This window comes from Dinoponera quadriceps, unplaced genomic scaffold (assembly GCF_001313825.1).
Source record: "Dinoponera quadriceps isolate SergipeBrazil2010 unplaced genomic scaffold, ASM131382v1 scaffold2076, whole genome shotgun sequence".
NCBI classification, from domain to species: Eukaryota; Metazoa; Arthropoda; class Insecta; order Hymenoptera; family Formicidae; genus Dinoponera; species Dinoponera quadriceps.
In genome coordinates this window covers 351,203-366,282 of record NW_014556116.1, presented here as the reverse complement: position 1 = coordinate 366,282, position 15,080 = coordinate 351,203, and the positions used below count along the sequence as shown (strand labels likewise).

The window sequence follows — 15,080 nt, the reverse complement described above, 5'->3', positions numbered from 1 at the left end:
TCCTTTTAATATAACTATAAATATAAACTATCCTTTTAATTGTGTTACTTTTAATATTCTATATTTTACTTTTACTGGGAATCTATCCTTTTTATATTATTATATCATCACTAGAACTGTCAAAACATGTAATTTGACACACAACAATATTGTGCTACTCAATTTCTTTTCTTAACTAACTAACTACTTAAATAACAGAGTGATGTCTGTGGACATTATATTGACGACAATACACATTTCTAATGCTAATCTTCTGATATCACTCTGCTACTTGAGTATTTGGTTTACTTAATTATTATCTTGTGCTGTTGCATAAATTGTCAGCTGATTGCATATTTAAAGAATAATACTAATAGTTTTTTAAAGATTTGCCATTTAAGCATTAACACAATATGAAAAGAATATTCATAAACACATATTTTCTGAAGGAAATGAGTCGATTCCTTAAATTATTTTACTACGTAGTCCTGTTCATCAGAATAAATTGCATAAAAATATTCTTGCGAGAATTCTTAATATTGTTTTGTCTTTCTAGCAAAAAAATGGCATCTCGCAAGAAAGTGTTGTTGAAAGTCATTATTCTTGGGGACTCAGGAGTCGGAAAAACTTCTTTGATGAATCAGTATGTTAATAAGAAGTTTAGTAACCAATATAAAGCAACGATAGGGGCAGATTTCCTGACTAAGGAAGTGATGGTGGAAGATAGAATAGTTACTATGCAGGTAAAGTCTGATCTGTCTTAATAATCTTACAATGTATTGTCCGCGTCATGTTTCTAGCAGGTCTTTCTCTGTCTTAGATTTGGGATACCGCCGGACAAGAGAGGTTTCAATCATTAGGAGTGGCATTTTATCGTGGCGCAGACTGTTGTGTACTAGTATTTGATGTGTCTGCCCCTACTAGCTTCAAATCTCTTGATTCATGGAGAGATGAATTCTTGATTCAAGCTTCACCTCGAGATCCAGACAACTTTCCATTTGTTGTTCTCGGAAATAAAGTAGATCTTGAGTCAAGAGCAGTGAGTACAGTTATTCATATGTGTATCAAAGGAAAAAAGAAATACACATCAAATCTTGTTAGAACGTATATATTAGAAGAGGTTAATTTGGACAGAGTTGCGTTCAAGATCCGTGAAATTAGAACAGATATTTATCCAAATATCTTTATATATTTATCTGTATATTGATTCTTATATGTTTAATTACATTTATGTGCTCGCATAAGATGGATAAGAAAAAATAAGTCAAACAAGTCAACAGGAGTAAAAATCTGTTATTTTAGAATATTAAATAGTGGTAACCGATCTTCTTCTAGTATATATATTCTGGTATATATATATATATATATTGTAATTATGTTATATATATATATATATATATATATGTGTATATATTGTAATATTCTGGTATATATATATATATATTGTAAGAATAAAGTCTTTAATAAGTGTTGGTGATCTTTTGCCTAAGCTATAATCTTTATTAAATTTTGTTTCATGCATTTTTCCATATTTTATGTTATAGGTATCAAGCAAGAGAGCACAACAATGGTGTCAGTCGAAGAACAATATTCCATACTTCGAAACTAGTGCAAAAGAAGCTATTAATGTTGAGCAAGCTTTTCAAACGATAGCTAAAAATGCTTTAGCTCAAGAAAGCGAAGTGAGTGTGTTAAATATGCGGGAAAGAAATATTTCTCAACTATCTATTTTAATATTATCTTCATACTTTTTTATGAATCCTAGGTCGAACTTTACAATGAATTCCCGGATCAAATTAAATTGACTAATGACCAAAGAAGCAATGGCAAAGGTGATTCATGTGCTTGCTAGGTCCTGGAATAGTGGTAATCTTGGTTGACTATAAGATGCACAGGTCAGATTGTACATTCGTGTGCCTGCGCATAAAGGACATGGAGAATATATTGCGATGAGCTTTATGTGTGCAGGAAGTCACAAAAATATATTTCTTTATCTTAATGTATCATACAATCTCCTTATGTCCACAAAATATCTCAATATTCTCAAAAATAGTTCTGTTGAAACGGTCATTAGCGCGTACGATGAAAATAACAAAGTAAATCATGCATAAAGGAATGTGTACAAAACTTGATATATAATTGTTTTTATAAACATGTGGGAGTAAGATATATTTATTCGACTTCCTGACTAAATATCGCAAATTCTAAATCAGTACGCTCTCGCTGGATTTAACTTGTCATACGTGGATTCCCGTCTCTATGTTATTCTATTAATCAGAGGATTTATATCATTTTTAGGTAATATAACGCTCTCTTATCGGCGAAGTATAATTCTTTTGTATTTAGATTCTTGATTTATGGGCAATTGTTTTCGACGATGTATTGAGGTTTTTAAACGATAGCGGCTAATTTATTGCACTAGAGAGAGGGAGAGAGAAAAAGAGAGAGGGGATGATATATGGCCGGGAACACGGTTAGCGATACAGTTAGTAAATTATAATAAAAGAATTTGCTCATAATTTGTTAAGTACAATTGCATTTACAGATGAGCTCTAGCACACAGCTTATTCTCTTAGACAGAACCGAATATTTGCTCTGTGTAAATGGTTCTTATTACATAGAACAAAAATTAAGATAAAGATACAATAAAATGATTAAGATACTTTATAGTATATCTTACACGATCTATTTTAACGAATTCGAAATTGAACACGGATGTACGATGTAAATTCCTGGAACATTTTTTTTCCGTTCAATATCTTCTATTGATATGTGATATTGTTCATACGGCTAGCCTAATTGTGAAAAGAAAAAAAAAGTTCGTTGAAAATATAACTTAGATATTTTTTATTCGCTCGGTTAATTGTTTGTAACATTCTTTCGATAAATATTCTTTCGTTAAATTCTTAAGCTTTTCTACAAAATCCTAAGCTCCTCTTCTTCTGAGTTGAGATTCTTGTACCGCGATGCATTGGTTTTTAAGATTTTTTACTACTACATAAGATGAATAAGAGATTCAAGTGCGGTGAGTTAATTGTCAATTGTATGATCTACCGAGGAATTTTATGCAGACTATATTTTGTAAATAAGACAGTGTGCGATCCATTTAGGACAATTTAACGTTATAAAAAATGAATCTTTATATCCTGATAGCCATATCAGTAAGTATGCGCTTATAATATCTTAATTCTATTATTATATAGTCCTTATTAGAGCAGTAATTAGTCCTAACGGCGTGTGATATTTATTTTGATGAGAGCGAGCTTTTACATACATGTTTATGCAAATACGAGAATGTTTACATAATGCTGTATTAAAAAGAACATTTTTTGTAGTAAAACTAATTGTGCACCCATTAAGAGATGCGTTGGAAGTTTTAAAATTTTATTTCCTAGAAAGAGGTAAGAAGTAAAAATAATTCTTATAGTAAGGCATATATATATATATATATATATGCATCGCGGTACCGATAATTGTTATTCAATTTATGATTGTAAACCTTATTTCCGACCAATATCCAGATTGTAACTAGATTTGCGAAACCGATTTTGCTGGCTACTAATACATGTATAATCCTCCCCCCTCCCATTTCCAATTAAAGATTAAGTCCATCGGCGGTATGAGGCAGTATTCTAGGCACTTTCTAGCGAAAACATTTCACATTGAAAATTAGTTTTCATGCGATCTTCTGCTAATCTAATTAACTTTACGCATTTTGCGCAAGTGATGAATCTGATTAAACGTTGATTTAAATCTTCACTAAGGGAAAGTTAAACTCAATTACTCGCCATTTTTGGGACATCCAGTGTATATAACATTTTCATGCAGTGAAAAAAATAACTTAGCGCGTAACATAAAAATGTGCAGATTGGCCCAAAAATCATGCACTTTTTCTACTATAGAATATTATAGATAATGAATATATATACATATAAGAACAAGGATACCAATAGAATTTAAATATTAAATGAACAGTATTTAAATATTTGAGTAAATTAGCAATTTAAAAAATGCAAGCAGTAAAATCTAAAAGGATCTGAATTTGAGCTACGCAAAGATATTAATATTATGTGGAGGTAAATGCAAAAGAATAGGTATAAAAGATAACCAAGTTTTTAATGAGAAAAATAACTATATCTGTTAAAGAATCTATAGTAACAAAGTGCATGATTTCTTGAATACTCAGTATGCATGATGGTAAAACACACTTGCAACGTCAAATGTACTTTCATGAGTTTATGCATATATATATATATATATACATATGTATGCACGTGTATATAAATGAAGATAATCATGACCACGACGATTATAATTAATGATATGTATAATTCTATCGAAATATGTTAATGATAAATATAATTATAGATAATATGATTGTTATTGTTGCTGCTGCTATTACTACCATTATTACTGCTATTCTTATTATTACGTTGAGAAAATTTTATTATTTCGTTCACACGCAAACTATTTAGTGGGAAGAATAAGCTGATTGAATTGGAAGATTTTGCAAAATGGAATCAAAATATATTTGAATATTTATATATTTAAATCTTTTTTGCTACACATATTTTTGTTATTACATATGTGTATGTATGTAACTTTCAAATTTTAAACGCCATTTAACCAAAATGGCTATGGGCTATGTAATTGGAGACCACTAAATTTATATTTATTTCCAATCGCAACCGCTAAATCGCAAATAAACATTAAAATCAGGATAAATAGACGTATTTATTTTTATAAATAAAAATCATGTTGCGCACGTGGTTCTTAACCTTGAGACACTTTTGATATTAGAAGTCCAGAATATGAGAATGTGATAACATTCGTGTAATTTCCATAGTGTTTCTGTAGGTGGTTAACGATTATAATTAATAGCACAATTCTATAGTATCACATGGAATCCACTTGGAACTTTCCAGAGCATCCCACAAATTGTAGTCCTGTTCAATTATTTCCCTGTTTGCTTTGTCAATGTCGATAGGAATTGAATGCTCTGCCAAAGAAGAATATGAAAAAAAGAGTGAAATATTTCAATAGAAGAACGATTTAAAAGTTATGTTACAAAGAAATGACAGTGTACCAATTAATTCTAGTTCATCTTCCTCGGGTTTTTGATCTGACACGTAGCTATTATAAGCGTCTGATGTCGGTTCACTTTCATAGTAACCTTGTTGCCAAGCACTATAACTGTTCCAGTATGATGAGGTATCGTAATAATTATATGCTTCTGAATTCATATTCGATGGTGGATAGTCAGAGGTTGATTGTGGTGGTGTTGAGCTGTAAGATATGATTACGAATAATATTATATGAAGAATAATATAATAATGGAAACATTTTTCTAGTTTTTGAAATAACATCCGAGTCAGAGAGCGAAAATTTCTTTGTATATAATGCATACAAATACTGTGTAACATTTATGATATATACTATAAAAATATACCCAGATATTTTGTTCCAAGGTCTAGGTACAGCATTACAGATTTTCAGAGATTTCGTCCCAAGTCCTCTGTAGCCATTCATGGTGATTAAACTATTCTTTTGTTCCTCCTCGTTTGCGAATCTGACAAAGCCGTAACCTTTGCTGAATCCAGAACTATCTAATATGACTTTAGCTGTCCTAATGGAATTGTATTTAGCAGCGAATGCCCTGTACAAGGAGTAATCATCTACATCGGTGGACAAATCTCCTACCCAAATGCTGAATTCTCTGTCGGCGGCAGGTTTCCCCGTAGTACTGGCGTGATTCAGACGGAATCGTACCGACTGCAAGATAACAAGTTGGCAAAATTAAAATAATAACCAACATGTTTAGAGTATATCATCGTTTTAAAGATACTCACGGGATTTGATCCGGGTATTACTTTACCATTTAACTTATGCATAGCATCAAGCGCCATTTCATCAGTTGGGAAATGCACAAAACAATATCCAGCGGGCTCGCCGGTGTATCTGTTGCGCATTACCTTGACAGTTTGTGGTTGCTCACCCATCTTATGAAACGCATTCATGATGAAGCTTTCAGTCATGTATGGCTCCAGCTAAAAGCAAATAACTTTCAGTAAATTGTATTTGCAAGTGGCTTGACAATATCCAGGGATATATTTATCAGAAATGATTTATACTAACACCACCCATCCATAGTTGACACAACACCATCGGGCCGGACATTTTATTTTATCCACAATTACGCGATATATCTCTAACTATACTTGTGTGTGCGCAAGGCTCTTTACTGAAAAAGAAAATGATGTAAGAATTATATTTTTTCCGAGCACTATCTCTTCTCTGAATATATACAATCTCAACTTTTATACAACGGAATTGATGAAACCACTCAGTATGTAACCGGATATATATACACATGAAATTAGCAATAAGTTGACTTGCGCAAGAAAAGGTAACTTAAGACGTACGCAATACACTACTCAAATTGAGAAAGAGACCTTGACAGCGCACGACAGGTTATGTTATCGATAATCCTGCAATTAAACGACACAACAATAGCCATTACACAAAACTAGCCTCCACGCTGACCGGAGTCTGTTCTTTATAGCTGCACCGGTGCAATAAGTTGAAGTGAGAAAACATATGCTTGTCTCACTCCAACTTATTGCACTATAATACAACAGTGCAGTTATAAAGAGCATACCGAAAGGCGGAAAGTGGAGAATCCAATTGGCTGCGCTACTTTCGATACTCTCTCTCTCTCTCTCTGTCGATATATCGAAAGAAGTCGATTGTCTATATCTACGCGCCATCTAACGGTGCGACATAGTAACGTTCTCGTTGAACAGCGTGTATCAGCTGCTGCGGTGTGTATCGCTCGCAACGTTCTTGATACGTGTCCGTCCCGTGCGCGGTGTCCGGTGTTTGCTGCTGGCCGCAACGCTGGCGTATCACGAATCTATGGGGATTGTCTGCCGTCGCGCCGTCTCGCTGGGATCTCTCTGTGTGCTCGCGTAAGGCGCCCGGTGCGCCTTCCCGTCACGAACAAGCATGTGTCGGGCACGACTGTTACTCCACTTTCTGGCCCTTAGCCTCCTCCCCTTCGCCCATACCGACGAGCACACTCACATCGTGAGTATTCCGCATCGTGAGTTACGCGCGCCGACGTGTGTGATGTTTCCCCGCGAATGTCAGACCACCGCGACCTGCGACATTTAAAAAGGCCAACCGCGTCGGAGACGGCCGTTTCTCCTCTTGACATCTCCTTCTCTTCTTCCCTCCACCTTTCCCTCGCTCTCTCTGAGCGAAGCCGTCACGCCGTATCGGCGAATTCCGCCGTTATCAGCGCACCTAATTGCGCGATGTCGATGCCGTAACGCGACACCGGATAAAGTGCGCTATTTATTCCGGTTAATTTTTTTTTCTTGCTGCACGATATCTGTATGAACTTGCACGAAAGATATCGCATCGTGATCACCGGGTATGTTGTTGTTTGTTGTCAGTACGAGGACGGCGACGAAGTTGTATTATGGATGAGCACGGTGGGGCCGTATCACAATCGTCAGGAGACGTACTCCTATTATTCCTTACCCTTTTGTACGGGCACCAAGGATGTCATCAATCACTATCACGAGACCCTCTCGGAAGCTCTTCAAGGGATAGAGTTGAAGTTCAGTGGCTTAGATATCGAATTCAAAGGTGGGCATATTTGCAGCTGATGTATGAGCATATCTTTATTCGGATAATGTGACTATGCCCGTTTCTATCACCATCATCACTTTAAATTGAACCGATGATTAACTCAGTGAAATTGACTAATCGTACTGATCAGTTCAGCCAATTGACCGATGCAATTGGTCAATTCCTTTGAATTAATCGTCGATTAGAATTATACCATGATGGTAGAAATAGGTATTAGTCGGTTAGCGACATGTAGATATAGATTCAAACATGTTCGATACGTTTCAGAGGATATGACAAAAACGGAGTACTGTCAGACAAGTTTAAATGAAGAAAGCCAGAAGGCTTTTGTGTACGCAGTGAAGAATCAGTATTGGTATCAAATGTACATTGACGACTTGCCAATATGGGGTAAGCCAGCTTGCTGATATTTCACGTTACGTACACACTCGGTTGAATGGGACACTAAACAACTCTTGCATTCACACAGGTGTTGTGGGAGAACCTGAAGAGAATAACGGAATTATTTCCTATCATATCTGGACGCATAAAAAGTTTGATATAGGTTACAATGGTAAACAGATAGTGGACGTCAATCTGACCAGTGAGAACAAAGTAAAGTTGGCGCAGGGTACGCATATTTCTTTCAGCTATGAAGTCAATTGGAAGAAGAGCAACGTCAAATTCGAGGACAGATTCGACAAGTATCTGGATCCTAACTTCTTTCAACACAGAGTGCGTGTTCCATTAACGGTGTTTTTGTCACTTCAACATGTGGAACAGAGAGAAATATATATACCTTATTCTCCAATATTTCAAAATTGTCCCTTCAGATACACTGGTTCAGCATCTTCAACAGTTTTATGATGGTGATCTTCCTGGTTGGACTGGTATCGATGATATTGATGCGTACCTTGAGGAAGGATTACGCCAGGTACAGTAGGGACGAAGAAATGGATGACATGGAGAGAGATTTGGGCGACGAGTACGGGTGGAAGCAGGTGCACGGAGACGTATTTAGGCCTGCGAGCCACGCCATGCTTTTCTCGGCTCTTATAGGCGCGGGCTATCAGGTACGCACTTTCTATCTCTATGGCTGCGTTCAGAAAACACAACGGTTCGAACAATTCGTCGGCGTAATTGGTCTAAATTCAGGGATCTAACAGTAAAGATGAATAATCACTGATCGCTTATGTTTTCCGGAACGCAGCCCGTGTTTCGAACCGTCGGAGAGAAGCGGGAGAATAAAATCGTCGCGTCTTTCATACACACACGCAGGTCACGGTGGTTGTGCTGAGTGTAATTATTTTCGCTATTCTGGGGGAACTCTACACGGAACGCGGCTCGATGCTGTCGACAGCGATATTCGTGTACGCCGCGACGTCGCCTATCAACGGTTACGCCGGCGGCGGACTGTACGCACGGATGGGCGGACGCGTGTGGATCAAGCAGATGATCCTCAGCGCCTTCATGTTACCGCTGCTGGTGTGCGGCACGGCCTTCTTCATCAATTTCATCGCCATGTATTACCACGCCAGCAGAGCGATACCGTTCGGATCCATGGTATACATGAAAACATCCGTCCGAGGATTCCAATTCCTCCCGTTGCTTTTAACACGACCACATTTGCCCGCAGGTCGCGGTCACGTGCATCTGTATATTCGTGATCTTACCGCTGACACTGGTAGGTACGATTCTGGGGCGAAATCTCGCCGGGACACCGGACGCCCCGTGCCGAGTGAACGCAGTGCCACGTCCGATACCTGAGAAAAAATGGTTCATGGAACCGTTGGTGATCATCATGCTGGGTGGCATTTTGCCTTTTGGCTCGATCTTCATTGAAATGTACGTTGCTCCTAGAGAGAGAGAGAGAGCTCTCGTATGACAATTGCGCGCGGCTAACTTCGTTACTCTTCCAGGTACTTCATCTTTACCTCATTCTGGGCATACAAGATCTACTATGTCTACGGCTTTATGTTACTAGTGTTTGTTATTCTCATGATAGTGACGGTGTGCGTCACCATTGTATGTACATATTTCCTGCTGAACGCCGAAGACTATCGATGGTGAGTTGATGATCTCGGTATATTCTTGCCTCTTTTTTTTCTTCTTCATCGCAGAATGTGCGGTGGTTACAATGTAAATCCGTTTCGCAGGCAGTGGACGAGCTTCCTCGCCGCAGCTTCGACGGCAGGTTACGTTTACATTTACTCGTTTTACTACTTCTTCTTCAAAACCAAGTAAGTCGCCGTACGCCCATTCAAATCGCAATCATGCGATCGGTCTTAAGGTAGTTAGCCCGTAAATTTATTTTCTTAGGAACTTCTTCAGATTCTAGCGGCATATTGAAACACAACCTGCACACGTGCAGAAATTGGAAAAAGATTGACCATACTATCCTCGAAATTGTAAGATTTTAGCGTTAACTGTCTAGCTTTCAAGAGATTGACACACAAAGTACACCATTTCTGATAACGACGTAATAGAACACAAGTTGACACAGCTGTAGAGCAAAGTCGGACATTTGCGTCAGTCTCATTGCTGCCGACTTTTTAGTAATTTTTAATTTTTCTATCATTTTTACCACTTGCAGCATTATTTTTATACCTGCAGTTGCGTCGTTCTCCTTGCGCCCCAAGGATAATCGACTGTGATTGGTCAGTTTTTCTACTGAATTACGATTACGACTAAAAATTTGTTCCTTATCATTTCTAACAGTATCGTCGCCAACGGGTCAATTGCCTTAAGGTTTCCAAACAGCTGCATACGAATCTTACGATCCCTCGCTTTGTTTTGTTCTCGCAGAATGTACGGTCTCTTCCAAACGGCATTTTACTTCGGTTACATGGCGTTGTTCAGCTTGGCCCTGGGTATCATGTGCGGAACGGTCGGATACATCGGTACTAACGCTTTCGTGCGGAAGATATATTCCACAGTCAAGATAGATTAAAGAGAGGAGCAGCACACATCGCAACGACGCATGTCGTCATCATTTACATTGCGGAGCCCACGTGAGATTCCCCCGTGCAGCGTGGTGCTCACTGCATAGGACGACTCTGCCGGGAGGGAATTCATCTCGGGCAGTGATGATCATGCCGCTCGTGCGGGATTCTCGTGTACAGCCCGGCTCATCGTCGACTTAATTTACGCGACCACATCGTAGGAGCGGCATCATCACGCGTACACGCCGCTCTCCGTGCGTTCCTCGAACGTATTATTACTCTTCCAACGAAACTCACGCCGTCGCGCGATTACGATCCGTTCGAATGACGATGTTCTCGTTTTCGCTGTTCGTCCGTTAATTTCCTTTCCTTTCTCGCTCCGTCTGTCTGTCGGGGCGAATAAAAATGTGCTGTAAACGGGTCCTACCGTACTAGTATGCGCGCAGTATCGCGAGAGAACACACACACACACCACACACACACACAGTCGTCTGTCAATAATAAAATAATAATTGTAAGTGTTAGTCGAAGTCCCATACGAGTCCGAGCGGTTGTAACGAACGAACACTTCGCGATCGTGCAAATTTCAGATCATCGGGCGCCGCGCGCGTGTATCTTGTCGCAATATTTTTTATCTTGGGCACTGGCACGCGCTGCCAAGTGGAGTTGACAAATTTGTAATGGTCGATGGTTCGATATACATTACGAGTTCCTTCGAATTTTGCACGATTGCGATTGTTTCTCGCGTGTACATGAACATATATATATATATATATATATATATATATTATATATATATATATATATATATCCGGTGTGTCTCGCCTTGTGAATCGCTTGAGAAACGCCATGTAAAATTGAAGGAACCGTCGTATGCGAGAAGATTTACGGAGTTTCCACACTCTCTTGTATGCTTTCTAGCTAAATAAAATTTAGTACGAGCGGTAAAGCGCAACGACGTTTACGTTATACATATACATACATACATATATATATATATACATATAATATAATACGAGGCAAGATAAGTCTTTTTTTTCCTCCAGTTCGCGAAGAGACAGAGAGAGAGAGAGAGAGAGAGAGAGAGAGAGACGCGAGGTAAAAAAACTTCACGATGCCGAGAGTTCTAACGGATGGTTCGGGATTAAATTAGAGAGACGCGCTACAATGACAATGTATTATAATTTATTAACGGTATAGTTTTGTAAGGATCCCTTTCGTTGACACGCGTTGACTTGTGCGTTTCGGCGTAACGATGACGAGACTCGTGAGTTCCAATTTTACTTTTTGGGCTACTTTGCGGCCGTTCCGTCGCAGAGAAACTCTCGTCGCTGCGCTGAGTGATGGATCGCAGTAAAAAGAGACAGAAAGGCGCCGTGTGCAGAAGCTGTGTCGCGCATCACGATCTCCTCTCGTTTTGTATTTCCGTTGTTACTGTACTTCGATGAAGCGCCGTCGTTAAAACGAAACCGAGTCTCGGCCGCGATCGCGACGAGGACGAGCGAGTCCTCAATCGTGATTCCTTGACCGCTGGCGGGTAATCATCCGTACGTACGTGTGTGTGTATATCAGTCGCCGTCGAAAAGCGAGGGAAGTAAATGATACCGTGACAATTGAGAGAACGTACTTGGATATTCGCGAGAAACACGATGACGACGAGAGTATTGTGTCTCAGTGGTTTTACCGGATAACTATTGTCGATGGGAGTCTTCGAAAAAAATAAACGATTTGTTGTTAGATGTAGCGATTCTAAAAAAAATATATATATAAAATTTCTACGTACAACATACACGCAGTCGCAAGTCTCACCTCTTTCTCCACGTTCGCGAATTTGTCCTCGAGATCGTTCCTACACGCAACAAATTAGTTTAGTAGTTGAAGATTTGTATTCTCATATATATATTTGAGATTTAAATTGGTGCTATTTTTTTTTCATCACATTCGTGCGCTCAAATTGTATACAAGATCCGAAATAACGGGTTTTTATTATAACGAAATTATTAGACCCGTTATTTTTGTAATTTGGTTCTAGAATCTCCGCTACGAGTCGCCACTATATTTAACGAGAAACTGACATCATGATATGATTAAACGATGGAGCCGGACATACTTTCTATTTCTCAAGTAGTATTACTCAAGAGCTGGTAAATCGTACTTTCTATTATCATCTCCGCCATCGAAAACATTTCACTCACACATGAGACTATTCGAAGACAGACGTTGAATATATTGATCGATCATTTTCAGATTACGACATTATTTCGCATTCAGAAGCGCCTGGAAGATTTGAAACGCCCTCCTCGACGTGGCGGCCACTGGGATCCTCTTTCCGTACGCGACTTCCGCTTGACTTTTTTCGAATTAACAGTGAACGATACTCACATTTATATTCATTCGCAACAATACGCAATCGATCACGAGTAGTGTCTGTTCGATTGATGACAGTTGCGAGAACGAAGCGGTGAAATCTCTCGGCTGACCAGCGTGGTGACGTGTGGCACGAGGAGTCGAGCTGTTGCGCAGTTTCACGTGTCACACGGCGCACACGTCGACGAATTGTCGCGGAGCTGAGTGCTCCGGGTCACATCCCCGTGCATCGTTGTAGACGTTCGGAGACGTTGGGCACGTTCGGACGCACGGCGTGAGCGTGTTCGGGCGCGGGGAACAACTCACTGTCAAACGCTCCTTTGACCCAAGTGCGAATTCGCCGAACGACGACGATGGCACCGAAGCAGAGAATGCGCATCGCCAACGAAAAGGCGACGAAGAACATCACCTTACGCGGAAACGTACCCAAGTCATCGGTGAGTGATCATTGTATTGAAATAACGCGGAGAGGAATCTCTCTCTCTCTTTTGACGGTGAAAAGACGAAAAATGTATGTCGATCGTAGAATCGTCGATCGTGTCGTTCGTAGAAACCGGAGGGAAATTGCGTCGCGGGGATCCGGGTTATGTTTGCTTCAGCGGCTGTTCAAGGGGAAAATAACATATGGTTTTCGAGAAGACGAAAGATTTGCACGCGTCCGATCCCGGGATCGCCGCGAATCGACGCAGTTCCTGTCACCGTTCTGTCTTTGGATTAAAAACAAATTGTTAGGTTTGTTTTATCGGTGATTTGAGGTTATAGAGAGGTCTAGTTGCAACGGATCGCGCTACTGGCGCAAACGCAATTAAGCTGACGTTGATGTTTGTTTTGCTCCGAGGTGTATTGCACAGTTGTCAAAAGATATCGGCTTGTCCATATGCGCGCGTCCATCTGTTCCCATTGACGAACAGCTGTCATAATCATACACGTCGCAATATTGCTCGTAAACATGTTTCACCTGTTTATCGATGCTTACGTTTAATATTAAAGCAATAGGAATTTTTCTTCTGTACCAGAAATCGCAAGAGGAGGGATCTTCGGTCGGACCTTGGCTCTTAGCTCTATTTCTCTTCTTAGTTTGTGGATCTGGTAAGTATACATATGGTAATTTTGATGTGTAGGATGTTGCAGAATTAAATTACGAAACTTCTCATTTACGCCATGTAGCATCGAAACAAGACATTGCCAGTGTGGAATTTTATAAATATAAGAACAAACAAAGAATGCTGAATCGTATCTTTATCCCGAATGAATTCTTCGACTCGTTTCTTAGTCTTTATTAAATTAATGAATCGAACTGTAATTTAGAAACAACATGCTTGATTTCTTCATTCTGTTGCAGCTGTATTCCAAATCATCCAAAGTATCAGAATGGCTTGAAGATGACAAGGAAGAAAAATGCTACTGTTAATCTTAACACAAACCATTTGCAACTCATAAATATACGGAAGAGACTGACAGGCCGTTTTGATACAGATTGTAAAGGAAAAAAGAGAAGAAACATATTACAGGAATTGGAACGTAATCACCGTAACGATAACATCTGGATAATAGTTAGAAAACTATTTTCCTTTCTGCAGAAGCTCAAAGATTTATTTATACCGTTTATATTTATAAATGCATTTATAAGCGTTTAACTTAATTGTACTACACATAGACGAAAGAAGCGCTCGTACATATACATGGCTGCGAAGAGAAATTACCGATGAATTTGATGAAACATAAAGCTGCAAACGATCATTCTAACTTCCAATTCTCTGCCACGGTCTGATCATTTTAGTCGATATTTTGGTTAACGATTTTCTATTGTTTCTTTTTAAATCTTCTTTCGTCCATGAGTAAATATAGTAAATAATTGTATATACACGAACGATTATTGTATGGATTTCTCCTCGAACAGGCTTGTCTAACTGGCGACAGCAAGCGGTTGTCTCTTTCTAGTTAGACAGACCCAAAGCATTCCACTGTAAGCAGTTGGTAGCTTCCTGTTGTCTGTATGTTATAATGGCCTTTGTATGATGCTTATATATTATGAACGAAGAGAAGAGATATAGGTCATTATACTTATAAAAAATATATATATTATATAGAATATTATGAGGATGAGTTATCTATATCGAGCATTTGCTATTGATAGCGCATTGTCTCTTTTATTAA

General features: G+C 38.9%; 4 protein-coding genes across 8 annotated transcripts in view; 3 read left to right on the top strand and 1 right to left on the bottom strand.

Moving 5' to 3' along the window:
* LOC106746633 (ras-related protein Rab-7a) overlaps window positions 1-4,362 on the top strand; it is a 6,172-nt gene extending 1,810 nt beyond the window's left edge. For both annotated transcript variants that reach the window (XM_014623424.1, XM_014623423.1), the window contains exons 2-5: window positions 536-722; window positions 800-1,018; window positions 1,524-1,661; window positions 1,745-4,362. In XM_014623424.1, the coding sequence (XP_014478910.1) occupies window positions 543-722; window positions 800-1,018; window positions 1,524-1,661; window positions 1,745-1,831 (624 nt within the window). In that variant the 5' untranslated portion in view covers window positions 536-542 and the 3' untranslated portion in view covers window positions 1,832-4,362. The remainder of the gene's footprint in view (window positions 1-535; window positions 723-799; window positions 1,019-1,523; window positions 1,662-1,744) is intronic.
* Window positions 4,363-4,694: 332 nt separating this feature from the next.
* Window positions 4,695-6,523, bottom strand: LOC106746632 (tRNA selenocysteine 1-associated protein 1). 4 transcript variants are annotated; one of them, XM_014623419.1, is made up of 6 exons: window positions 6,402-6,523; window positions 6,115-6,220; window positions 5,829-6,026; window positions 5,429-5,751; window positions 5,066-5,265; window positions 4,695-4,978 (listed from the first exon to the last, which is right to left on the bottom strand). In XM_014623419.1, the coding sequence occupies exons 2-6, from the start codon at window positions 6,154-6,156 to the stop codon at window positions 4,854-4,856; spliced, it is 888 nt and encodes a 295-aa protein (XP_014478905.1). In that variant the 5' UTR covers window positions 6,157-6,220; window positions 6,402-6,523; the 3' UTR covers window positions 4,695-4,853. The 4 variants fall into 4 exon arrangements, with proteins under 4 accessions (XP_014478905.1, XP_014478907.1, XP_014478906.1 ...); XM_014623421.1 differs by having other exon boundaries at window positions 6,432-6,523; XM_014623420.1 differs by lacking the exon at window positions 6,402-6,523 and adding an exon at window positions 6,295-6,395.
* Window positions 6,524-6,773: 250 nt separating this feature from the next.
* LOC106746637 (transmembrane 9 superfamily member 3) lies at window positions 6,774-12,338 on the top strand. The gene is made up of 10 exons (XM_014623429.1): window positions 6,774-7,065; window positions 7,437-7,632; window positions 7,903-8,025; window positions 8,105-8,349; window positions 8,448-8,687; window positions 8,893-9,177; window positions 9,251-9,459; window positions 9,534-9,680; window positions 9,771-9,854; window positions 10,420-12,338. Exons 1-10 carry the CDS (start codon window positions 6,985-6,987, stop codon window positions 10,562-10,564), a joined length of 1,755 nt encoding a protein of 584 aa, XP_014478915.1. The 5' UTR covers window positions 6,774-6,984; the 3' UTR covers window positions 10,565-12,338.
* A 740-nt stretch (window positions 12,339-13,078) lies between these two features.
* On the top strand, window positions 13,079-15,015 carry LOC106746631 (stress-associated endoplasmic reticulum protein 2). Its single transcript, XM_014623417.1, has 3 exons — window positions 13,079-13,360; window positions 13,940-14,012; window positions 14,266-15,015. The coding sequence occupies exons 1-3, from the start codon at window positions 13,277-13,279 to the stop codon at window positions 14,301-14,303; spliced, it is 195 nt and encodes a 64-aa protein (XP_014478903.1). The 5' UTR covers window positions 13,079-13,276; the 3' UTR covers window positions 14,304-15,015.
* The last annotated feature ends 65 nt before the right edge of the window (window positions 15,016-15,080 follow it).

Bases quoted from the DNA above. Each gene is read 5' to 3' on its own strand.
- LOC106746632 (XM_014623419.1), bottom strand. From the start codon at position 6,156: ATGTCCGGCCCGATGGTGTTGTGTCAACTATGGATGGGTGGT. The intron at 5,266-5,428 runs GTATATTTTTAT...CATATCTTACAG, and splicing joins CCTTGGAACAAAATATCTGG to CTCAACACCACCACAATCAA. The intron at 4,979-5,065 runs GTACACTGTCAT...CTTCTTTGGCAG, and splicing joins AGATGAACTAGAATTAATTG to AGCATTCAATTCCTATCGAC.
- LOC106746637 (XM_014623429.1), top strand. From the start codon at position 6,985: ATGTGTCGGGCACGACTGTTACTCCACTTTCTGGCCCTTAGCCTCCTC. The intron at 8,026-8,104 runs GTAAGCCAGCTT...GCATTCACACAG, and splicing joins TGACGACTTGCCAATATGGG to GTGTTGTGGGAGAACCTGAA. The intron at 9,178-9,250 runs GTATACATGAAA...ATTTGCCCGCAG, and splicing joins CGATACCGTTCGGATCCATG to GTCGCGGTCACGTGCATCTG.
- LOC106746631 (XM_014623417.1), top strand. From the start codon at position 13,277: ATGGCACCGAAGCAGAGAATGCGCATCGCCAACGAAAAGGCGACGAAG. The intron at 13,361-13,939 runs GTGAGTGATCAT...CTTCTGTACCAG, and splicing joins GAAACGTACCCAAGTCATCG to AAATCGCAAGAGGAGGGATC. The intron at 14,013-14,265 runs GTAAGTATACAT...ATTCTGTTGCAG, and splicing joins CTTCTTAGTTTGTGGATCTG to CTGTATTCCAAATCATCCAA.